Source organism: Anguilla anguilla, chromosome 9, assembly GCF_013347855.1.
Source record: "Anguilla anguilla isolate fAngAng1 chromosome 9, fAngAng1.pri, whole genome shotgun sequence".
NCBI classification, from domain to species: Eukaryota; Metazoa; Chordata; class Actinopteri; order Anguilliformes; family Anguillidae; genus Anguilla; species Anguilla anguilla.
Window position 1 is genome coordinate 11,699,357 of NC_049209.1, and position 25,757 is coordinate 11,725,113.

The window sequence follows — 25,757 nt, forward strand, 5'->3', positions numbered from 1 at the left end:
TTAATGGGTATTTATTCCCTTTATGAATGACCCACAGAAAGCTAAAAATGAAAGCTTTGAAACTTCCTAAGTTGTAGTTAACCTGCTAAAACATTTGTGTATGAAATAAAAGTAAAATTGCATGTGTTTGGGAATTTTGTCATTTTATCGTTGAATATAATTTCCTCAAATTCAAAAATAGATCCTTAGTACTCAATATGACTGGAGATTTTGTCATACCCCTTCAGTCAGCGAACATGGGGGAAAAAAAAGAAGCAAAACAACATCTGTGTTGGTCTAGCATAATCAAGAGTAAAAGATGTGTAAATGCCAAGCTATTTCAGAGAATGGATTGTCCTATTAGAGTAAACAGATTGGAGCGCCTTGTAAATAAGAAATTGCCAGGCTACTGTTTGATATCACACACTGTGTTAAAAGTCAAGCCGCAGACATCCTTTACCCAGCTGTGAATATTAATGTCAATTTCAAAAAAGGTCTGACGGGGTGATAAACCAAAATGTCCTTACTTGTGTCTTCTTTGTGTTGTCAGCTACCGAGGAAATCTTAAAAATGAAGCCATCCACCCTCATGGTTCTCCTCATCAGCTCAGCTGCTTGCATCAATTTGAAATTCATCTCAAAGAGAAACTCTGGTAAGCTCACGTGTTGTATAACATTCATTATGTAAACATTGAAAGGTTTATTGATGGGCCTTTGCCAGTATCGGTACATATCCCAGCTCCCATTAATGCTTTCTTATGTTGTAATGTAATAAAGCAGGATTATTGTGCAGATCAGTCATTAATGGTTATATGAATTTAAGAAGTTTGTGTGATCACAGCATTAGTGTTTGGGTAAATAGCCACCAGAAGCAGTCTGCTGCCTAGCTAAGATACGAGTGCTTGCAGTCGCTCTGGATAGAAATACCACATGTTACGTGTTCCTGAGACTCCTCTTTCCGCTGCTCTCTTCATTTTGAGGCTGCGATAGTGTTGTCACTGCCATGCCAAACATATTCCTGGGCTGGTAATTCAGAGGAGAAGCTGAGAGATTTAGAATGCATATTCCAGTGGAGCGTCGGCTTTGAAAACCGGCGTACTGTGTGTTTTCGGCCGTCTCACATTGTGTGCCTGTTTGTGTGTGGGTGAGTGTGTGGTGGGCAATTATACCATCAGAGCCAAGTGGGCTTTTATGTGGGCAGAAGAAACACAGGCAATCTTGTCTGTCAGTTGCATCCCCAGCATGAGATTTCAAGTGTTAAATCCAATAGACGATGATCTGGCGGAATGCTCGGTTTATTATGTTCGCAATCATCTCCTCGAGAATACATATCTAACGAATTGCGCAGAGAGAGCTGGAGGCGTAAAGATACGGTAATGCTAAATAAAACCTTTTCGACAGAATGTTGGTTGTTATGTTGGAGCAAAATTTCTTCATCTGTTCCCTTCAGCTTTGAATGCGTATATATTAAATACTTAATTTTTTAAAAAGTAACACTTCTCCAATTAATTATACATACCCACATACTAAATAACAAAACAAACTGATCATGTGACCACCTGCAGATTGTGTATTTATTTTTTCACAATTAAATTATACCTTAATAGGCTTATTAGAGCTTGAGAGCTTGAACAATTACAATTAGCAATGCGATAAGTGACAAAACACATTATAAAAGATACAACTGCCAGCTAATCACTGAATATTAGGATGGCATCAGTCGTTTTTGTCCTCAGTATGCAGACCTAGAGATTTACTGGTGGAAGTCTGTCTCACCTCAAAATGGACCATGACTGCCTGCCAGAATTATGCCATTCCTATCCTATAATTTATTAAATTATATATATATATATATATTCAGGACATGGAAGCTACTTTAAAATAATAGGTACAGCAGTTTTTTCAAGTTTCATAAAATTGAAAAAGTACCATGTTCTAAATGGGGAAAACCCTGTCAGTCGGGTGGTACCAGAGTTACTGGTATTTATCTTTAATCTCTTTTTCATTTAAGAGTCATTCTCAGTGCAAAAGTTGTGTATAGCCAAAAAAATGTATTAACAAATTCTGAATCAGTTAACCTACTGGCGGTGTGCAGTTAAACAGACATCTAACATCTACAAAACAAATGTTTTACAGACACTGCATCCATTCTGTTTGTTGTCAAAATTTATCAAGTTATTCTTGGTATTTGTAGAATTCCATACATCTTTTTGGGTGATGAAAATATGTACATCAAGGTTTGTTCTTCATAATGGAAGATAGTAGAAAGTGTGCTTGAATATTTTGTCGATCAGATGTGAAAGAGGACAGTATGTTGGGAGTTTAAGTCTTGTAGTCAGCAAGTAGGAAACATGCAGAGCTCTTTACACACACTAATCAGAAGACAACTGTCTAAAGTCTTCTCAGTGCAACCCAAAAATAAGTCTGACATAGCTGAAGGTTGCATTTCGGAGCAAAATTAACCTATCTATGTTGTTGGTTACTGCAGCCATCTAGAACAGAAATTTTATGGTCAGCATTAACCAGCTTCATAAAGCAATCATGATGCATTTTTGAACATTCATAAAAATTCATGAACATCTCTAAGCATCATAGAATGGTAACAATGATACATAGATTTATGCATCTACTGTATGTAAGTGCAATTTAGTGCTCCTTTGGTTGAAGAGTGAAAGGTAGTTGGATGTTTTATTTCACTTACATAGCTTGGTACACTTAAAAACTCAGGTTGTGAATAATTTTAGTAACAAAACCTAAAATAATAAACATAAATAATAAAGCCTTATTTCAAACTTGAATGATGGAAAGGTAAAAGATAAAAAATAAACTAAACAGCTGTCTCTCTAGGTAATTAGAATTCCTTGACTATCTGTATATTTGCAGCACAGCTGTCAACTGGTTTGCTTCCAACCTCGACTGTTGTGCCTTCCAGGTTGCATGGGGGTTGGGGGTTCTGTCTTTTACAATACATTACATTACATTTGTTTGGCAGATGCTTTTATCCAAAGCGACGTACAAAAGTGCATACCAAAGGTCACTGGAACAACTACATTGGAAAACACAGGTCCGATAGGGTACAATACTCATTTTGTACAGTTATTCAATGCCAAGAACACAGGAAGTCCAGTTTTTATAGTGAAGATTACTCTGATCTAACCTATGCTAAGTGAAACTATGGGGCATTACAAGCTACAACATCAAGACGATACAAAGTACAAGTACAAGTACAAAGTACTTCTGTCCTCTCCTATTCTCTCTTTTTTGGTATTTTGGTTCTGTCATCTCTTCCCATGGCCTGTTTTGTCATTGCTATATTGATGACACACAAGTCTTTCCCTTCTTCCCCCGACCAATTTATTGGTCTCGGCACGCATCTTGCCAACAAGCTATTTAAAGCTGGATGACAAATCATCAACTAAAGCTCAGCTTGGTTAAAACTGAGATACTATACTACTCAGCTAAGTCCCCCCCCCCCCCCCCCCGCTGGAAAATGAATGGAACCTCACGTCACTGCCTTCATCTGCTAGGAATCTCGTTGTGGCTGGGACTGACCCTCTCTGAGAGCGTCATGACAGTTTGTCTGGCAGGAGGATTCTTCCTTTACGACATCCAGAGACCCTGCCCCTTCTGCACCACCTACTCAGCCCAGCTCTTGGGGCAGGCATTGATGATCTCCCATCTGGACTAGGGCAACAGCTCACTCAGAATGCTGCTGATTGTGTGATGTACAATCTCAGTTCACTATCTGGCCAGCAGAGGATGGGCTCCCCCTCTATAGGTGGGTTCCTCCTGAGATTTCTTCCCATTTGTTGTAGGGTTTGATTTGATAAAGGGTTAACATACTCATATTAAAGGGAAAAGTGATGTGTGGGGAACAAGGGAAGGGGAGTGGGTGATCTCATTTGCCATAAAGAATCTAAACCCCCATCACATCCACGGGTAATTAGTTCTTCTTAAACCAACCTCGTTTGTAACTGTACTACTGTCTCTGGTCACAAAACTACTGAACTTGAATTCAGTCTGACCAGCCTTCATTTGCCACCACCCAATTTGCACTTCAGTTTTACAATTGCACTTTGCCTGTAAAAATAGGACCCATTGAGTCTGAGTCTGAGGTAGAGCAACAATAGGTTTGCAGTGACAAGTGTACTCTCCCCATTTTGGTGGACAGATGGACATACTGAGCTCTGAGGGAGGGCTGGGTCAAACTAGGTAAAGCGAGATGAAAACCACATGAGCCAATGAAGGGGGACTTGCTTGATTTTGAGAGACTGCAGTTAATAGTCTAGTTAATAGACTTCTATTTATTTTTCTTCATTTGTCTTTCTCAGTCATACTTTCTACCTTTTGCTTGTCTCCTATTCTTATGCAACATAAGCCTTAATCTATTAATCTATTTGCTTAAAGCCAAGATTGTTAATGGATTACAAATGCTAGTTGAAGGTATATTCTCTCTGTGCACTCAGGAAATAAAGTGCAGTTGAGCTTTATGGCAATCAGAGAAAGAATTAAAATGTCTTCTCTTACTCACGCCTGCCCTCTTTTCTCGCAAAATCCCAAATTAACCACAGAAACAGGACTTGGATGGATGCAGCCTGTCTCCCTGCCACTGTGTAATTAAGCCATGCACTTGTCTTTGAATGTCCTTGGCTATGTGATTTTGCCAGGGAGGGGTGCATACTACAAAACCACATGCAGTCCATAGTGCCTTCCCTTCTTGCAGTCAGCTACCCACTGGGTTTATAGTTGTTTATGTGTTATTTGGTGCTTTCTGTGTGAAAGCTGCAGAATGGAGAACAGCCCCGGTGCATCATATGTGCATATGCTTCCTCCAATAAAATGTACAGTACAGGATGTAGACTAATGTAATAGCAAGCAATAAAATACATTTCTTATTTTTTAAATAAATCATTTATTTGGTCAAGAGAGTTAATATTTATAAAACATTTAACATAAAATGTCCCGCAACAGCTATATACATGTAATGTGATGATACAATTTATTAGAATTATAGTTGTAATTAGTGAGTTCAGTTGTACTGTTAATGTTCCCAGTGGTGAGTGATGAAAAAAGCACTTGAAAGGGCAAAAAATTTAATGGGTCAGAAACTAAGCATTGGCCAGGTATCACATCTGTATCATATTTAGCCCACATAGGAATTGAAATTGTGGGTATCGAATCCTATATTATTTTTTGCTGCTTAGACTTCAAGGAAAGGATTAAATATGTATTGTACATGTGATTGGATTTGGGTCACTTTAAAGGGTCTGTCTAAACAAGGCCTTCGTTTCACATTCAGTTGTCAAGTCAGGAAATGGAGGATCCGTAATGGCTATAATGTCATGGCACAACTGTTGTTAATGTGAGTGCTCGTGCAGGGTACCTGCAGGGTGCACCAGGCCATTTGTGGCATGGGGCTCAAGCGGAGCGTGGCTTGTTGAAAATCACCAGCTCGTAATAATGCGAATAAAGAATCCAATGTTTGAAGACTGTTCTGCTTATGGGAAATAGATCTCTGACTGAACCCACACTTGCAGTATCAAGGGTCAAAGAAGCATGCGTTTTTTTTTTAGAAAGTGTTTAACAAGAATGAAATTATTTATCCCTCCACTGTAGTAACAGCAGGATTATTCAGTTTTTTGTACATTCCATCTTTTTGGTGGCCATGTAATGCAATAATCTATATGTGATTGCACCCAGGGTACAGTATCTCCTAGATTAGAATATTCCACTAAAGAACAGGAAGTTCAGCTGAGGATGTATTTGTTCCCCCCTAGTCCCTCACCCACAGCAATGTTTTAATAATACTATACAACCACAATGTACATTTCACAACCTACATTTGTACAAGCACTTAAATGTAAAATACACTGCTCTGAGTGGACTCTCAGTATAGCAATATTAAGTGTTTTTATGATGCATGGCTGTATGCACATGTAACACAAACTGTTTTATTAATAGCAGATAAACTTAAAAAAGGCAGCACAGATAAATGTTAATTCTTGGAGTGCATGTTTTCTGATTCATTTATATTTGTATTTTTTGCATTTATACATATTGTGTTATGGCAGTATGAAGGTAGGAATTCCAGACTAAGGAACCTCTATATTTGATTGAGCATTTACTATGTGCAGTATAGAAGGGGGGAGGGGGGGAGGGTGACTGAAAAACTTTCTGAGATTTCAAACTTTGTGGATGTATTTTCTTCTTGTTTTAACAGAAAGAGACTGGGTTCAAGCCATAAAACAAATTGACAAAGAAACATTGCCTTGCCCTTTGTCTTTCAGAAAAGGTGTGATTTCATCTTAGGAACATACTGTACACCCACCCTCCAGCTTGCTCTGTCAAGATATAAAAGTACCTGTAGAGCTGCCGCAAGTAAGCATGGCTTTGGCAAATTAAAATGTATGTAGTTCAATTATTTAGCCTGTTAAATAATCAATGTTTCCCTGCTTTGAAAGAAAAACAATCATGTGCACATTCATTCGGTGGTGCCAATACAGGATTTACATTATACCTCCTTATTATGGCCAGCTAAAATTCTCCCTGAACTTTAATTTACATATAGATGCAAATTCTATTTTTGCACCAACGTCTATGCAGAGGAAATAAAATCTTACATCTGAAATTATTTGAAAGTTAAAGTTAATGACAAATGTTGTGTGAATCCAGACATTTGCTTCACTCTTTTATTTAATATCATCTGAAAAACATTCAAGAGCTCTTTTGAATTTTATTTGCTGGCATCTAAGCTTCAGGACACAACATACATCATTTTCTTTGTATGGAAATATCATAGTTCTGTTGCATTGTTAAGAATTGTTTTTTTAAAATATTCTCTAGAAGGGATATTTGTTTTTGCTTTATGATTGAGTTTTAGGGAAGTGTTTACAAGAGTGTTGCAGTATGTAATACCCCCAGGGTAGGGCATTATATCAATCCATTAATAATTTTTTAATGCTTTGTACTATGCCAGGCTAAGGATATTAGATTCTAATAATTCATTTAATAAGGACTCTGTTTGCTCCAACTGTAATAAAAGGAACACATGATATGGTGACCTCATATCCAGCTGGCATATTTACTCCTAATCAGAACATATGTGACTTATTTCTGAATGAACTCACACACGTACCGTATCCTCACGAAGACTGCTTTGACTTTTGTTATATCCTATGGTGTCTGTCGCAAAGAAAACTGTCCTGCAAATTATTACCGTTCTTTGATATTTGGTTTCCACTGTTGCGAATGTGGGCGGCTTGACAGATTTCTTGATGGAGTGACTTGCTGTGAATACTAAGAAAGCTCTAATGAACTTTGGTGGTAAGCTGTGCCCACAGGATGGCCCTTTAATGGTAATGTCTGTTTAATCACATCTTAATGTACCTGAACCCAGCAGCTGCGTCCTTGCCCACACACGACTCTACGCTGCACTGTTAACAAGCTGCTTCAGCTGAGAGAAGGTGGCCTGTGTACAAGCCTCTTGAAGTCTGCGTTTATACCAGTCACTAATCTGCATTTTTGAGCAATGCATTCTGTGTTTTCTCTGGCCAAGTAGGTTGTGCACTTATGTGACCCCCCTCCCGACCCACACAAAACATTTTATCTCCATAAAATGGAATTTTCAGGAACATCATAAAATGTAAAATGTTTCTCTTTAACAACATAGCATATTTCTTTGAGGTCTCATTGGGTTTTGAATCAACTTTATAAGTTAAGGTATGTGACAATTGCAGTATGCAGAGCTTGATGAGAACTTCAGTGTGTATATAAATACAAAAATGAGAAAAAAGAGACAAAACAAATAATATTCTTCCATGAAATTGGATTTTTGCATGGTGTAGAGCAGTGGTTCTCAAACTCGGTTCTGGGGGACCACTGTGTTTCCTGGTTTTCATTCCAACCTCAGCTGCAATCCAAGTATTTTAATGATTCTACTAATCAACCACCAGAGTCTTTGCTAAGCACCTTGATTAGTAGAATCAGATGCACCCACACTGGCCATTCCTGGATAAGACTGGGGACCCCAGCTCTAAAACATGAAAAGCATCTAATTATGAAAAATGAACAGCTTGTTAAAATTCTGGGATTGCAGTTGAGGTTGGAATGAAAACCGGCATACGCAGTTTGAGAACCGCTGGTGTAGAGAACTGAGAGGTGAATACAATAAATAGGCACACGGTAGTCAACAATTAAAACATTTTGAACTAAAGACACACCACATATTCATAACTTTCAAACACACTGTTTTCCATTTTGTTTTATTTGACATGATACAATTGTAATACAGAAAAAAAAAGATTTTCCATCAACCATCCATTATATCTGTACTTTTTTATTGTCAGCATGAGAAGGGGACATGAAGTAGATAGAATATTTGTAGCTATACTCTCTCTGTTCTTCCCCTGTATTTGGTGTTATGATACACTGCTATTTGTAGTGTGTGGAAAGCCTTACACTTTGTATTGTGTATACCTAACAGATTTTTTTTGATGACCTGTTTTCCACACTTGGTGTTGCTACTTGCGTGTGTGCCGCATCATCCTTCACTGGCCCATTGCTTGTGCCCAGTCCTCACTGCATATCTTCAGTCTGGAGTCTAGCTGTCTAACCTGTTCAAGGCTCTCCCCGACTGTTTGTATTCTCCTTTTTTCACAATAAATATCCCGGTGAATTTTCTGAGTGAACCAAATCATTGTGGTATAAATACTTGTTATATATCTGAATCCCGGGTCATGTCAGATTTACAGATTCCATTTAAATTCAACTGAACAGCGAGAAAATTGGAACATGTTGTATTTAGAAGGCAAAAGAAAAAAAAAATCTCTGACCTTCACTTTTACCTACAGAGATTCTGTGTACTGAAGGCAAAAGTGAAATAAACCTCCTTGCTACTAAAATTTGAGTGTAGATAGCTGCCAATCTCTTGTAGGATGTTCACAATATTTCTGTGTATTGAAGCACTCTGAATTGCACTCTAGGTTAGGCTTATTGGCAGAGGATATGGACTCGCCCACACTGCTTTTGTCAGCTTTTCGAACATGGTCAAGTCATTGGGGATTGCAGATTGCTTTTTGTTTTTTTTCTGTAACAAACCCTACTTCATCAAAAAATAAAATAAATCTCCAAAAAGCTTGAGGAAATAATAAATGTATAAAAGCCATGCATTGTTTTTGTACAGCTCCACAAACCCTAACACATTCCATATGGCAATATTACTGCATTGGCCATTGCATAAGGCAGACCTATGTATAAGATTCACCTCAGTCATGAGCAAATCTCTTTTTCAGAAACAGTACTGGTGAATTACTAGTCCTTCAATTATTTAACTTATAATACTGTATATAGTTTCTAATAGTTTAAACAAAATATTAGTGTGAAATAAAGATCAAATAACAAGTAGCTATAAGTAATGTTTAAGTGGGTAAATATTTCATATACATATTACTATCATGTACATGCAGTATTATGCATAAAAAGTGCCAAATTCTCGGTGCTGTATAGATATGGGGCATGCCACCCCACCAAGCCGTAACTTGGCGGGATGTCGTACCTGCCATCCCAATTAACATAATTATAAATGCAGTGCAGGTTATATTTACATATACACATTGCTTATCATTAATAGCTTCATTTTAACATACATTAAAATGCATTCATTTTTCATGAGAACTAAAAGAGGTATTGCATGCTGTCCAGCAGATCATTCTTTAGTTGGAGCTTGGTTAAACTACAAAGGAGGCATTCATGTGCAGTTTGAATGCCCTTGTCTTTGACTTTGTCAGCATGCATCTTTTGGGACCTACTTCAAATACTTACAGAAGACTGGCAGAATTGAGCCTTGTTTGTTTCCAGCATGTTCTCTCAAGCCACATAATGCTCTGCCAGCAAATCAATCTCTCGGGTTCAGGGATTTTCTGTCTCAATGTCAACTGACCTTTACAATTTCAGTCACCTAAATATTGGTTTTACCAGCAAAACTATCCTGACAAGGATTATAAAGACTGGGTTAACACCTGTATTTTTTCCCTTATTTAACCAGTTGGAGGTATTGTGGTTTTTTGCCATTTTAGAAACTTAGAAACATAATGTTACAGTGCATAAATTAATACAGAATTATGACTGAAAGTAATTAGAGCTTCCAAAAACCATTATGTTTCAGCCGTTACAGACATATAAGCAATGCAATTATAATTTACAGTTTTAACATTTATAGCAAACACCTTCAGTAAAAGTGACTTAAAGTGTATTTGGCAGGAACCGTCAGCAAAGTGACTTAACAAAAATACATTTTACATGGTAAGCAAACAACGCAGAACATTGTGCTTATAATAATGTTTGGATTAATAAATTGTCTTAACTCTTGAATTTGAAAATCACTATCTTCATTTATGTGCTGGTCTGCAAAGACAATATTTAACTGGTGTATCAAAAATCCCATTGTGAATTTATGTACTGGGTTATTGACATATTATTGACATAACCTAACAAGCTAGTTTATCATAACCCAGTGCCTGATAGGACTGTGATCAGGTTCAGGTTATTTGAATCCCTAAGCTTTTCTATTATTCATCCAAATGAAAATGTTGCCATATATATTAAATCTCATTTATGAACCATAATGCTGTACACTAATAAAACATTAACAGGTATTACTGTTAAAATGCATGAACTGTATTGCGTTTCTTAGCATTAGCAATTGATTAGTTCCCCAGTTTATATCCTAAATTACACTATTCTCGCCATAAACATGATTTCTCAGTGATCAAATATCACCCTAATGAAAAGCAGTATCCTAAATTTTGGACAATACTCATTACTCAATATTGTTATTAGAAAATGTGCATGTGGTATTTTATCAAGTTCATTATGGATTCCTTCTATGTTATGAACAAATGGATTTAAGATTTAGTAAATAACTTTGAGGAATGTCTCAAAAAGGGAGCAATATCAGTATGTAAGATCTGCATAGTGCTTTCAGTCTGCATCTGTTCCTCATTGTGTGACGTGCTAGAAGGTTCTCTTTGCAAGGACATAAATAATTAACTCTATGCTTCTTGTACAATACATGGAGGAGATAAATGGTGTTCAAAACTCAATTAGGCCAGGTGCATACAGTAAGCAAGCTGGTAATGTAGGCTTGGACTGCCTCAGTCTGATCCATGCATATCTTGCTGAAGTGTATTAACTGACCTAAAGAAACTCCTCTCCTGTTGAGGGGATCAAATGGGAGTCACAAATAGAAAAGCTATTAGGTTGTGCTTAATTGCCTTTTACAAATTAGAAGGGAAGTGTTGCTAATACCAACGTACCAGGGGAATTACTTATGGGAGATTGTGCAGTTTTATTTTATTATGTGACTCGTTAAAATCAGTCTAATTTTGTCCAAGTTCAAATCCAATAGAGTTGTCAGCTTGATAAAGAAGTGAATACTAACTGGTCCCCTGGTTATTAAACCATTAAGAAAACCATGTTATGCCCTCTCTGCCTTTTCTTCTTCAATGCTAGTCATCCTGTTTGTCTTTCCTGGGGAAATGAAGTTGATGGAAAACAATTTCTACATGTCATTTTTATTCTCCAGAATTCTTTAACCTCAGACCATCTCACTATCAAATGTTTTTTAAATCAGCAGTTAAAATGATGAGGCAGTATTTCAGTTTGTCCTGTTATACATTACTTGGCTCGTTATACCATACTCGTCCCTGTCTTGAAGATTCAATTGGGCAGGATATAAAAATGAATTAGAATATAAATCTCAGATTCAGTTCATCAACAGTGACCTAGCTGGGGCTGCTGTCTGCAGAGAGTGGAAGAGAAAGGCAATTTAGTCACATCTGTTCTGCATGTTGCCATTTTTCTGTTATGGAGGCTAGCTTGCTATCATACTCGAAAGCTAGGAAATGTACTGCTATATGCAAAAATGTCTGTGCAGAGGAACAGACGCATTAAGCCAACACAAATGGGTGACATCTACCCTGGTCCTCTGCAACATTGTGTGCTGTTTCCAAAGACACGCATCAGAGAGTTACGAAAACAATAAAGCCTAAGGTCATTTTCTTACTCAGTTCAATTAAGCCTTCCGTGGCTGTTAGCAAGAGAAGGATGTTTCAATGTGTCACAGTTTGACAAGGTGTGCCGCTTTCCAACTGGCATCATTCATTTTCCAATTTGTCCTTCTTGATCTCTCCATGACATACTGGCCTGTTCTCACATCTTCTCCCCATTATCTTACTTTGAGCGCATGGTTGATTTTACCTCCAAGAGTTTAGCACACTGAAGCAAATTTTCTTCATTATTATTTTATTTCAATCTGAATGTATCCTGGCACCCCCAGTAAGTCTCCATCGATTGAGAAGTTGTAATATTTAATATATATTTTGTTATTTTGGATGCATGTGTACTTTTCATAGCATTGTAGAGTTGTAAACCCATGTTTATAATGCAGTTTATGAGGCTGCTAACAGGTTAGCATCCACTAAATAATAAACCATGTCCCTATTCTATTCCATTAGGCCACTATCACCAAAATAAAAGTAGAGAATGTTCCAGAATGTTACAGACTGTCTGTAAATATAAAGTAGACTGTGCATGTTCACTGATCACAGCCCTACATTAAGGTTACATAACTGCTTTCTAGATTTCATAGAATGATGCTTCAGTTTGTGTTTGTAGTAGACCCTTTGGCTTTTTATCTGGCTGAGCGCTTTATGTTCTTCAATTTAACCTGACAATCGCTGGGGAAAACCTCGGCTTTCAAACAGCACCAAACCACAGAATTCAGCAGTATAAAAGCTTACTTACGGTACTCTTTACTGTGCTCTTCCATTCCATATACACAAAATATTTTATTTTGGAAACACAAGACAACCCATCAGAACTACTGCTCGCAGGGATCTGGTATTCTCCTCCAAATGACATCCAAATATTTGACAATGCAAATATTGTAAGAAAACCCCACAGCCCTATAAGAGTGGAGATTGACAGTTGATATGAGAATGGCGGTCTCGAAAGGTCTGAGAATATCTACATTATCATGATCTGAGTGTGAGCAGATCAAGTAGAAAAATCTCATTGTATTTTAAAATGTAAAATAAATTCATAATGAATATTTAACTAATAAAATGTATTTAGGTTTTCTTGGCATACCACAACAAAAAAAACAACTTTTTTTGTGTTTAGTACCGTATGTTCTCACATTCATGCTGGTGTTATCCAACATTACTTCTAACAGCATATGCCAGATAATATCTACATCACAATATTTATCTCAGCCCAATGCACAGGTGGGCAATGAGGGACATATCAATTTCTAAATATCATGCCAACATCTGTTATTTATTTAATTCCCCCAATCATTTATGTGATCTGACATTTCAGCTACATAGTGAAAAGTCAGTGAATCACAGATAACCTTTCTTGTGTTCCTAAATCAAACTAGACAACTGTGATCCTGGAGTGCCAGTAATGTTGCTGGTTTTTGTTCATCCATGCTTGATTGCAAGAGTTTGATGGATTATTAGGAGCCTGACCCTGAATGGTGAGCTCCTGAATACCTCCAGCGCTTGGCCACATGCATTCATTAAGCTTACAAATGAATACAGTTAAAAGTGCAGTATGTTAGTTGTTTTAGAACACTATTGTTTATATTTAGTTTTATTTCCTTCACATCCCATCAGATATCGATAAATGATAAGCTCTAAGAAATAAATAACAGGAGGGGAGGGTAGTGGAACATTTTCTTCAAAACGAGCTTCAAATCTTACATATTGCACTTTAGTAGTTATACCTTTGGATGGAGCAAAAACCATGAACCAGGAACATCTGGCACTCCAGGACCAGGGTTGTCTACCCCTGTTCAAAAATGTATATTTGATTTGTCTTGGTGTTGAATTTCCAAGGTTCTGAAATATTCCTAATCAATTTGTCCTCAGTAATTAGGTTCGCTGCCTATATGGAATGTGCAAAGTAAATACAATGGAAGGCGCTACTTGCTCTGTATTGACTTTGTCCTGATGGTATCCCTTAGAATTTTCCCCTTGGTAGCTCAATATTTTACTAGGAAATATCTATTTATAAGCAATGCTTAATCTTCATTTTCCACTGGAGGCAATATATCAGATTGACATAATGCCATATGCTATCAGAATTCAATTTTTTCAAAAAGCATTTAATCATTTTTCTGTTTGTAACTTAGAATGAATAAAAAGTCATTTAACAGTCTTTGTCTTTTACTGTAGATCTGTAGATTAGCATTGCTGGTTTCAGACTGCCCAAAGACTCAAATATCAGTATCTGCAGGAGTATGGGGCATGTCAAAAGCAAGGGGCATATCAAAAGCAAAAGGGGTGTGTTTAAAGTATGTTTCTATTGGTTGATAATTCTGTTAGTCACACACACATTATCCAATTAAAAGCATTTTCCAAAAAAGAAGGTGTATTAAAGACTTTTGGATGTTTGTGACTGAAGAAGTGCATCTCGGCTTTGTTTCTATTGTCGGTCATGCAATCCAGCAAACGTGTTGGTGAGTAAGTGCTAAAAACAAAAGTTGTGGTAATTGTGTAAATTTGTGCATATATTTGAAAATGGCATTTGATTGTTAGTAAAATATACAGTATGCTGTGTTTTATTAACCTTTGTATCACAGTCATAACTGTATTAAAATCGAGGCTAAGAAATGAATGTTAGCTGACTAATATGAGCTGGCTTGCTAACATGAATCTATACATCAGCATGAGAAAAATGTCACTTAATTTAGCTAAAATTATTAAACGTCCTATAACTATTAACTATTAAACTTCCTATAATTTGATATCAGTCTTTCACATCACTGTGGAGGAATTATAGCCCACTCTCTGTGCAGAACTACTTTAATTCAAATTACTAGGTTTCCAAGCATTAACTACTCATTTAAGTCCTGCCACAGCATCTCAGGACTGACTAGGCTACTCAAAAACTTTAATTTTGTTTGGGAAGTTTTTTGTGTTTGGGATCATTGCATGTCTTGCTACATAACACAATTATGCGTCAGCTTCTCCTCAGAGACAGATGACCGGACGTTAAAAATTTTCTGGTACAAATCAGAATTCATGGTTCCTTCAATAATGGCAAGTTGTCCAGGTCTGGAGGCAGCAAAGCATCCCCACATGTTCACATTACCACCATAATTTTTTACTTTTGATGTTCTTAATGTGAAATGCTGTATTTGCTTTATGCCAGACCTAATGTGACCCATGTCATCCAAAAAGTTCCGCTATTGACTAATCTGACTCAAAAGTAATACTGAAGGAAAATTCACTGTACAGTTACCCAACAAAAATGATTAGGCTTTACAACAACAGTAACAACTATAATTTAGCCTAAATAATGTAAAAAATTGACAGCTATATTAAATAAATAGATTCTAAATGCCACCATTTTTGCATAAGTTGTCCATTTAACAAGCACCCCCTCCCTGCAGTCTCATCTTCAAGTATACCCCCCAAGTGTGACACAGACTGGACAATAGCATCTATCTAGGAGTTCATAAAATTATTTTTTCACCATTAGAAATTTCTATTACATCATAACAACAAGATAAAGGCAGGAATAGCCTGAGGGTATGCCAGTACAGTGTAAAAACCGCTGCTCACTGAGTAGTGAATTAAGATGAATTCTTGTGTAATTATACCACGTCGTTCTACTAACAATATTTGTGACTAAATATGGAATAAATATACAACCTTAGCATTGGTTTTTTGGGCAGAATCTTTTAAGACTGAGTGCTCCAATATTGTCTTGAATAATTTGTTTATGAAATATACACTCATTTGTGATGCCGGGGTACCTTCTGAGATAGTTGTGCGTAAAACCACGCATGCTGCTCACGGCGTTGTCGCCATTTTTAGTACATTCTGGCTAGATTGGCAATTATTTTACTTAGTAGGTGACAGTATAAAGCTTCCCAACAATGTATGACATGTCTAATTTGACTTTTGAAATAGGGATTTATAGCCCAGCTTAAAGTTTAGCCTCATCATTGCTGAGTTATGCATTCAGCCTCTGCAATAGCAGTAAAAGACATGCACCTGGCGAGACGTAATTGTTGTTTTCTGCCATTTTATGTAAAATATAATTATTCTTCAGAATGGCTAAGGCATATGCTCACCTAGCTGATATTGTTTTCTGGAGTAAGCCAAAAGGGGAGAGCGACAGAATTGATTTACAGGAAGAGGAGGATGCCTATGGACGCATATAAGATTTCATCCTTGATATGTAACTATTACTGTTAAAAATATTTTGGTTATATACATTATTGAGTGTCTTTCAATAGGTTAGTGCTATTTTAACATTCTTTTTGGTGCTAACTATTGATTTCCCACATCTTATATCACTCAACTGTTGAGATGGATAGTGGGGTTTTTTGGGTCTAAGCTAGAGTTGGTTCAGCTTAGTTGGCTCTCTGGTGGAGTTATGCACTTACCTACAAATTCAGCCATTTCTTCACTGTAACTAACTGGCAATCGGCCCCAGAGATAATTTTTTAAGAAAAAGTTGGGTTCGCTATTGGCTCAGGTGTGTTGTTGGAGGTGATAACCCCAGTATATGATGTTACAGACAGACATAAACACAATAGGGCTTATGGACTGCAAAATCAATTTAATTACAAATTCATAGTCAATATTTTTACTCTGCTTCTTTCCTCAATGTCTTTTTTAAATTTGTCCTTATTAAAGTTAGATGTAGCACATTTACACACTTGTATCACTGAGTGGTTTCATTTATTTATGATTTTTAAATTTTTTTACTAACTTGATTTGTATACTGTATATTTGTATCCAAATGGGTGTACTGAATCATCCTTTACATCCACCTTTAGCAGGAGAGTGAGAGGAAGCCTGTACCTACAGTGTAAGAGTGGGTGAATTGAGAGCAGATGGGAATTCATTTCTCATTGAGTACTCAAATTCTCCCTTTTTCTGCGCATACATTAATTGAAAATGTTTACACAGTGTGTCAAAATGAAAAGGAAATGGATAAAGGAGAGCTGCAGCCACTTGGTATGTCTTGTTTGAGGTTACAGTGTTTAAGGTTTTGAAAAAAGGATTTAATGATGTAGAATATGAGGGCAAACATACATTTTAATGGGAATTTAAGGTTAAACAGATTGTTTGTCTACAGTTTCTCCATAATTATGCAATATACATTGATCCATAATATTATACCTGTATATAGGATAGTATTTTCTATTAAAGATTAATCTGTCACTGTGAGCAAAGACACTCTAATGAAGACTTGGGCTGTTAGACACTCATCTGTTAGGGCTGTTCACAGAAATGTCCCTACGGGAGATATTCCTTCCACTTTGTGGTAAATCATTAAACTTCTGAGTTAATGGTTTTACAGAATTACTGGCTCGGGAATTGGTGGCTTTATATATTTGTAAAATCCTTTTACTGCTCAGTCTTCTCTACAGATTTTCATATTTAGGTCACTTAATTTAGGTTCTAATGTCTGTATTATACATTCAAAATTGTTTATGTATATATAATCATTTGGCTTTAGATAAAGCAATTTTAGATTTGTTTTTAATATAATCTAACAATTCACATGTGGTTAAATCTGCTTTTATTAAAATGTGTTTTAATACCTTAAACATGCACTATGTATGCTTGTTGTAAGGGTACTTTACAACTCATATTTGGTTAAATTTCCTCCACATCTTGACAGATATAAATAAATTAAAAGGTTTAAGAAAAAAAATCTGGTCTTTCTATCTGCCCCAGGCTTTGAAATCGGCTGCTTCAAATTTCAACGCGCCTTTACAACCAATCTTTTGCCAGAGCAAACAGGGTGGGTGGGGCTAGGGCTACACAGATGAGAGCAGAGCTGAGGTGACATTACCCAGACCTCACAACAATGGAAAACTAACAATGGAAAACTCCCGTACTACCTTGTCATCTTAGGTTTAAAACCATTAAAAGTATATTTTTATAATTATTCAAGACCTGATTATCCATATCATGCACAAATTCATTTATGAGATGAGTTAAACTATGGGAGCCATTAGTGAGGAATACATTTTTTTTTTTTCTGTAAAATTTATGTGGTTGTTTGTAAAGCAAAATTGCATGAAAGTAAGATAAAATATTATTGAATGGTTTCTTGTAGTGTGTTGGTAGGTCTGAGCAAATCAATGCTCAAAAGACAAAGAGGTATTCTTATAACCTGAGTTTTAGGTGATGACAGAGGTACACCCTGACATGATTTCATACGTTTTTGAATGCAGAATGACAGGGAACGCATATCATGTAATGATAAAGATCATTTTCATCTGGTAATGCTCATACGGCAATAGCACCATTGTTAAATTGAGTTTTCAGTGGTATTTAATTCCTCTGCAAGTATTTTACACTGAATTCATGAAGTAACATCAAGACAGGGATTACCATCTGTCCTGCTCCGACCCATCACTTCTGAGTAAACAGTCTCTTTACAGAAACCCGGCATGAGAACACACTGTCACATCATCCTGACTTGAAAGACCTTTAAGCTGATTGTTTCTTGTGATTAATTAGTTGGAGCCTCATTGGAGGCAGTATTGCTCCATCCTGATTCTTCATTTGTATTGAAGTCACACTCCCAGCTGCAGTTTCATGCTACCTCATTTTTCTCCAGTCGGTTTGATAATGAGCACTATTGGGATATCATACTTATTCTTATGTGTGTGCATGCATCTGTGTATGTGTGTGTAATTTTTATTGCATTGACACAGGATTGCCTTAAAAACTAGATGTTTCGTCTCAAGGGATGTATGCTGGTAATTAATATATTTTCCAAAAAAAATTGAACATTTCATCAGCCAGTTTCATCAGACATAATGATGGAATAAAAAATGAAGCATGTAAGTACCAGACAGCCAAAATTGTGGATATCTCAGTCCAGACGAAAAATCATGTGTGTATACAAACAAATCCGCAATCCATGATTTATTCTGTAGTTCTTAGTTATTATTCTTGGTTTTCCGTTACAGCAATAATGACGATGAAAAATTATTAACCTTCTCACCGAAGGTTACTGGATGATGTACATTTTGCATTTTTGCAAGTTAGGAGACTGAAATGTTTGTTGATGATTTCAGTTTTAAAGCAGTTGAGCAAATAATGTTGTTGATATATCTGGGGTCCGACAAACTTTTTGACATGGTTGAGTTGTGGGTTTGGCAAAACCATCCAACTCTGACAACTTGTCTACCTTTCTCTCCTGGTCCATTTTCTCTTTTCTCTTTTTCTGTTTATAACACATTTTGATATGCTTAGTTGTAGATAGGACCCCTATTTGCCCTTTTCTGCAGCTAACTAGCTGACCTTACAATTTGACCGCCAAAAGTAGCTGACAGTTATGACAAATTGACACTTGACATTGGACAACAGCAATACACCTACATATTTCCCAGCAATCTTTGTATATCAGAAAATAACATTTGTACCGAAGAAGTTGCCACAAATTATTACATTGAATAGTGTATACAATCTTTTTACTGTAGAATGGGCATATAGGTTAAATTTGACATGAGCACAGTCTATTGCACAACAAAATCGTATTAACCATATTCAAGATGGGTTTGCTTGTTGAATTGTCTAAAAAGCAGACAGTGCTAAGGAAAATTCACGTATTTTTTGATGTTTAATGAGCGACTTGTATGTAAGGGCCTGTATATGAATGTATTTTTTCATGTAGGGTTAGTTATCTGTGAAGTTTGGGGGGCAGAGGGAAAATTTTCCCATTTCCCCCAGATCCAGCCGGCCCTGGTATACTCACACTGCATAACAGATAGCAGCCAGTCTGCTTCTGTTGCTAAATTTCCCTGCATTTCTTGTTTAATACAGTGCTACATTAAATCTACCGTTGAGGTATTGTGTAGTGAATGTTAGATACATGATCATACAGCCCTCCAAACTTACAAAGGGCTATCCTTTGGATTTGAATTTTAGTCAGTTTCTCCTTTTTCAGTAGTTACACAATGGTTTATAATGTCTACATTAGTCACACTCAGCATTATGCTTGCATAATGAAAGGTAGGGGCTCTTCTTTTATTCTGCCCAGACAACCAGTCAGATTTTAAATTAATAACTGTATAATGAAGGGATTTAAAAGCTCATGCTGTAGCACAGTTTCTAAGAACCGTCATTGATGGTGTGCAGAGTGTAGCTGAACACCGAAAGACACTGGCTCTGGAGAAACCTCTCTCTTCGTTAGATTTTCCCTCGCTAACATACTGGTTGGCATCGCAGCCAAAATGGAGTGGTGGGAGAACGACACATAGCAGCTTCTCAGCTCCATCTGCTTGCCTTCTGTTGTCGTCTATGCCTAGAGCCATGAAAAGTGAGAGTTCAGGTTACTTCTCATTTCTCACAGGATTGACTGCCACCCTTGTCTCAGTCACGCAGAGGGATGCAAACAGGTGGTTTTGGTATGCCCGACAAAAAGAATTGGCTGTGTTGAGGGGTGAGAAACCAGAGCAGACATGTCAGTGTTTGAGAGAGAGACCAGAGAGAAGAGTTTAGGATTTGATACAGAAACCAGAGAGAAGGGTTCAGGGTTTGCAGTGAACTAAAGGAGAATTCTGGGGTGGGGCTTCTTTTTTTCACTTGTCTGCATATGTTCTATGTTTCATGTTCCAGTTAAAATTTTAATAGCGCCTTGCATTTCACACAAGCTGTACATATTTGCTATTTCTAGATTTTGTATTGTGTTTTATTCTTCCAGGGGGATGAGGGATGTTTATCCTGAAGTTGCAGATGCAATCAATGTAAACACTATAACAAATGTATCCTCAAATAGCAAAACATCTGTACTGTTTTAGAATTCATTATGGAATTGACTGTAGTGACTGTAATTCTGAGCTGTAGGTGCCCAGTGTCTCACTATTGGGTTAATTCTATATAAATTAGCTGCACAAACTGTAATCTAAGAGAAGTAGTTCATCTGCAGTTTCTTCCTCCAGATAATTTAGAATCTCTGTATATACCAAAGATTGATATTGTTTTGCTTGAACCATTATGCAGACATTCTCAGCCCTAAAGATTGCCTGAGGCTTCATTTATCAAAACAAACTTAAACTTGGTACTACATTTCTGTGGTTGGGAGATCTGGTTTTACGCAGATTCCTAAGTATTAACATCAGGGATGACAGGCAGACTATTTATGCACATATATTTAAACTTTATGCTTGTTAATTCATTGTAACGTATAATGTGATATGAATTTGCATTGCAACTTTGATTGGAACCAAATGTTATGGTCTGTAGAATCATGTAGAATCAGCTGGTATCCTCCTCACCACAAATGCTTCATACATAAGGTAATGATACAAAATAAAGCCTCAAAACCAACCAAGAAATTACTGTTTTAAAATGGCCATCTAAATCTTCAGACCAAAAATTTGTGGTTTGGATTGCAGAGGGCAGTCCACAAATGAAATTCCTTGATAAAATATTACTGTGATTTTTATGAGCAAGTATTTTAACATTAAATAAAGAATATCATTTTTCATATTTTTAGCACAAAATCTAGCTCATATATTTTTATTTTACAGTCACTTTTATTCTAGGGTGTGAATAGTTTTGGATGAAAACGAATGTTTGTGCTGTTTTGCAAAATTAACAGGGAAACACATTGTAGTCACATGAATGTAAATGACAAGCAAAACCCAGTTACACTTCTGTAACAATTCTGGTGTAAATCCTCTGCAAGGTTCACTCTAGAACTGATTGTGGAGTCTCTGCGGTATGTATAAGAAAGGTGCACTGATTAGTGGGGCTATCTGACACCTTTTCTACAAGTGTGATAATTACATCCAGTTATGTAACTTTCACTGAAATATTGTGCTGACTGAAACTGAGTTTTTGTCTGTATGTAACCCCTGAATTGATAGCGTCAGCATTCTTTTTTGTCACACATCACACATTTGTACTGTGTGAGGACCTTAGAATCCATGGTGATGACAGTGATTATTTTTTGGCGGGGCCAGCCCTACAAACGCGAATGTCTGTGACTGAGTGACTGAGTGATGAAGTTACACCATTGTTCGGCCGAGTTATGAAGTTACACCATTGGTCGCCCGGTCCAGCCATATACTAGGTTTTGACCTGGTCTCGTTTATTTATCAACTTATTTATTTATCATTGCTCTCATATTTAATCTTATCATGTATGGCAGGGTTTCTGATTTCTGTTTGTAAGGCAATAATTCTTATTTGCTCCTGTTAGTAAAAGTCTGGTTTGTCACACAGTTTATTGATGAATTAGTGAAAACCCTGAATTATTTTATGGATGTGCTCATTAAGATACCAAATGAAGTTATAGGCATGCCAAACAACTGCATTGTTCCATGGCATATCTAATAATAAAACTTCAGATTGATTAATGTAGTAAGAGGTGACATATAATTATGGATCATCAAATGCTGTTGAAATAGTTGTCTATCACAAAACTAAAGTCATGCTAAAAATGAATTAAAGCAGATTTAAATTGAGTTTCTGCTCACTGTGCAAGAGGAATGGAAGGTCAGTGTTCCATAGCTCAGGGAGTGAAGTTGCAAAAAAAGCGTGAACATTGCTTGTGGGAGAAATCAATGTAAATGCCAAGGGAAATACGTTTCCACACTTGGAGAAGGAGAATGTACTAGTGTTAAGCTGACACAGTCCTTTAACTATATGCTCTATATATTCAACTCTCATTAGTTCTTGTCTAAGTTCGCCATAAAGTACATAGGGATAAATAAAGAGGATTTAATATGAGCCATGTTTACCAGAATTAGAACTGTGCATATTACTGTCACCCAAAAGAGTGGTTACAAAATGTCAGTATTATTATTATTATATTTATTATATGAACAAAACTGCCCAGTATCTGAGTCATCATTGCCAGCATTCATTATTAATTAGATGTTTATTAAAATATATCCAGATTTCGCAGAATTTGCAAATTCCAACATTCCAGGATTAGCACTTCTGTCAGTTCTACTCATTTTATTGAAAGCAGAGCAATTAGATAATTGTTCACTTTATCATACGTTATTAATCGTGACTCATCATCTTGCAAATCTAAAGTTGGTAAGATGTGTGTCACACTAGATGCATGAAATAATCAGGTATTCTTTCATTGCACATTATTCTCCATGTCTAGTCTTTTTATTTGCAATGTCCTTTTATGCATTACATATAAATATCAGTGTGGGCCAGAACACTTCCCAGTACCCTATATTTATATATAAACAGTATCAGTATTATTGTCAGATATAACTACACAATAAATGCTTATGCATGTGTTCGTGCATCTTTTCATAATGTAACAATGAATCATTCAGTAGTACTTGCTGTATCATGTTTGTTGAAAAATTGAAATTTGCATAATAGTTTACTAGCTTCGGATTAATCTTAGTGTACATCCAGTGTACATAGTTTGCAGTTTAATCATTGTGCACTTATACAGTTGGGATTTTTTCTAATGAAATTCAGATTCTGGGCCTGGTCCAAGGGTGTAACTGCACCCAGGATTAAGACTCCAGGTTGGTGCTTCCTAATCTGTGTTTTAAAAAAAAATCCTGATTAAATTGTCAAAATGAATTAAAAAAAGAGTGTCAGAATTTAAGGAGACTACAAGGCTTCATTGTGGCAAACCTACTGAGGTTTGGATTTGAACGGGAGCTGGGAGAATAAATGATTGCTTTCTAATTGAAAGCTGGCTAGGATCAAAAGAGGCTTCAGACCAGAAGAGCATTGAACCTGAGTATTACAGGCCCCCCTCTTAATTCAAAACTGCAAAGAACATGTAATCATTTAATTATTCAGTTCTTATTGATTTTAAAACATCAAACATTTCCCACATCATTTTGATAATCCAGGGCACAACCAAGACATGGCAAAGAGAGACTGGGGCAGTCTTACATCTTTCATATGTAGGATCTGCCTCCAAATTGTTTGGTGATCATTTTGTGATGATCCTGTAATGATTGGCTAATTTAGTAGTCTATTTGATCGCACGTGAAGGTAATCAGGGAACCTGTCATAATTTTCTGTCCAAGTTAACAGGCAGTTATCTGTCTGAATTGCGGAGAAACTGCTTTGTAGTAATGTCTTTACTGTACCATGCAGCGAGGAAAAGGTGAATTAAACTTTGAAACGGACGAACATTAATTACTATGTGCTTTATTGTAAAAGAAACCTGTAACAGGCAATCGCAGTGAACTGATGGATTGTTTTGAGACTATGACAAATGAAGACACCACTGAAATTGGTGCCAAAGCATGGTGGTTTCAGTCAAGATTGGGGACATTTGCTGTGTTTTTCACTTGCTTTTGAAATTGTTTTTGCATGTTGGTGCAGCAAACATGGCAGTACAGGCCAGTACCCTCTGCTTCATACAAGGTTCTGTGATCGTTGTGAATCTGAAAACCACTCTTCAGCACTTAAGGGGTAACTTTGACTAATTTTGGACAAACATAACAAGGCAAGGCAAGTAATGGAGATGTTTCCAAACCACAAGTGCCATGAAGGTAATGAGCACCAAAGCGAACTGCAATTGGAGGTTGTCCCATTCACGTTCTTTTACAAGTGTCATTATGCTGAAGTGTATGATTGTGCACTGATGGTTCTACATGAAAGATTTTCTACTGAAAGCATGGGACATTTGGATCAAGTGGTGAAATTTATTGCTGGTCAACAAATTTGAGAAGCTGTTTTTGATTTTTAAGGAGGTGATTTTGATTGTGATTGTTGACACACGCAGTGTGATCATATGCTGAAGTTTTTACAGACTCGCCTGAGCATAGTAGGCACTGTGTAGGACATGTCAGCTTTTAAAAGGTTCCTGTCTCCCGCACCTCTGTACCCTGTACTTTCATTAGACTTGTTCAACTACACCAGTTACAGCATGTACAAGCGAGAGGTCTTTTCTGGACTCTGATGTTTTAAAACATTCCTGAGGTCAACAGTGACACAGACCAGGTTGAGCTACGTCACTGTTACACAGCCTAATGGGGACATACTGCTTGACATTAAAGGATGTGTGAATTAATTAATTTTTTTTTATTGTGCAGGGAAATGTTTGCAATGCCAAAGTATTTCGGTAAGCAGTCTACTTTATTTTCAGGTTAGCCTATACTATGATTAATGGCCATATAAAAAAGCTGTGTCTGACTACAGGGTCAATTTTGTGTTTCATTTCAAATAAGACACTGGAATACTGAACATACTATTTTTCTTTGTAAATACGTCCATTTTGTGCCACAGCTGAAATGTAACCCCGTCAATGTGACTTAATATGTTTGATAAGATAAAGGCAGGACATTTTCTTCAAAATGAGCACCCCCAGTCATTTTCAAAAGTTGGTGCCTATGGCTGAAAGTACTGTGGTCCAGTACTTAATAATGGTAGATGATATCCTTGTAAAAAAATATGCTGAGAGTCTTTTCAAATGTCTCTGGTAATTACCGCCTCTGTGGTAACAAGTGGAAAAGCTAGAATAGTACTGACATCCTACCTATGTAATTAAACCAGGCAGGATGGACAGAAATGAAATGAGCTGTTGAAGGTTTCTGCTGAGGCCGGCGAGTCTTTGGGCTCTATTTTCTTGAAACAATGGTGCACAGCACATGGCTGCAGTCAACGGCACAGAGAATGTGCACGCTGGGCTTGGCCACTGAATCTTGGTATTTCTGTGACGGGAAGCAAAGAGTGTGCACTGCAGCTCTCAGCGCAGGGCGCAGGTGTAAAATGGCCTGGGTTAGGCTGAGTATATT

General features: G+C 36.9%; 1 protein-coding gene across 1 annotated transcript in view; it reads left to right on the forward strand.

Moving 5' to 3' along the window:
- Positions 1–25,757, forward strand: part of LOC118236723 (X-linked interleukin-1 receptor accessory protein-like 2) — a 140,041-nt gene that overhangs the window by 19,264 nt on the left and 95,020 nt on the right. The window contains exon 2 of the mRNA XM_035435307.1: positions 530–631. Within this exon, the coding sequence (XP_035291198.1) occupies positions 550–631 (82 nt within the window). The 5' untranslated portion in view covers positions 530–549. The remainder of the gene's footprint in view (positions 1–529; positions 632–25,757) is intronic.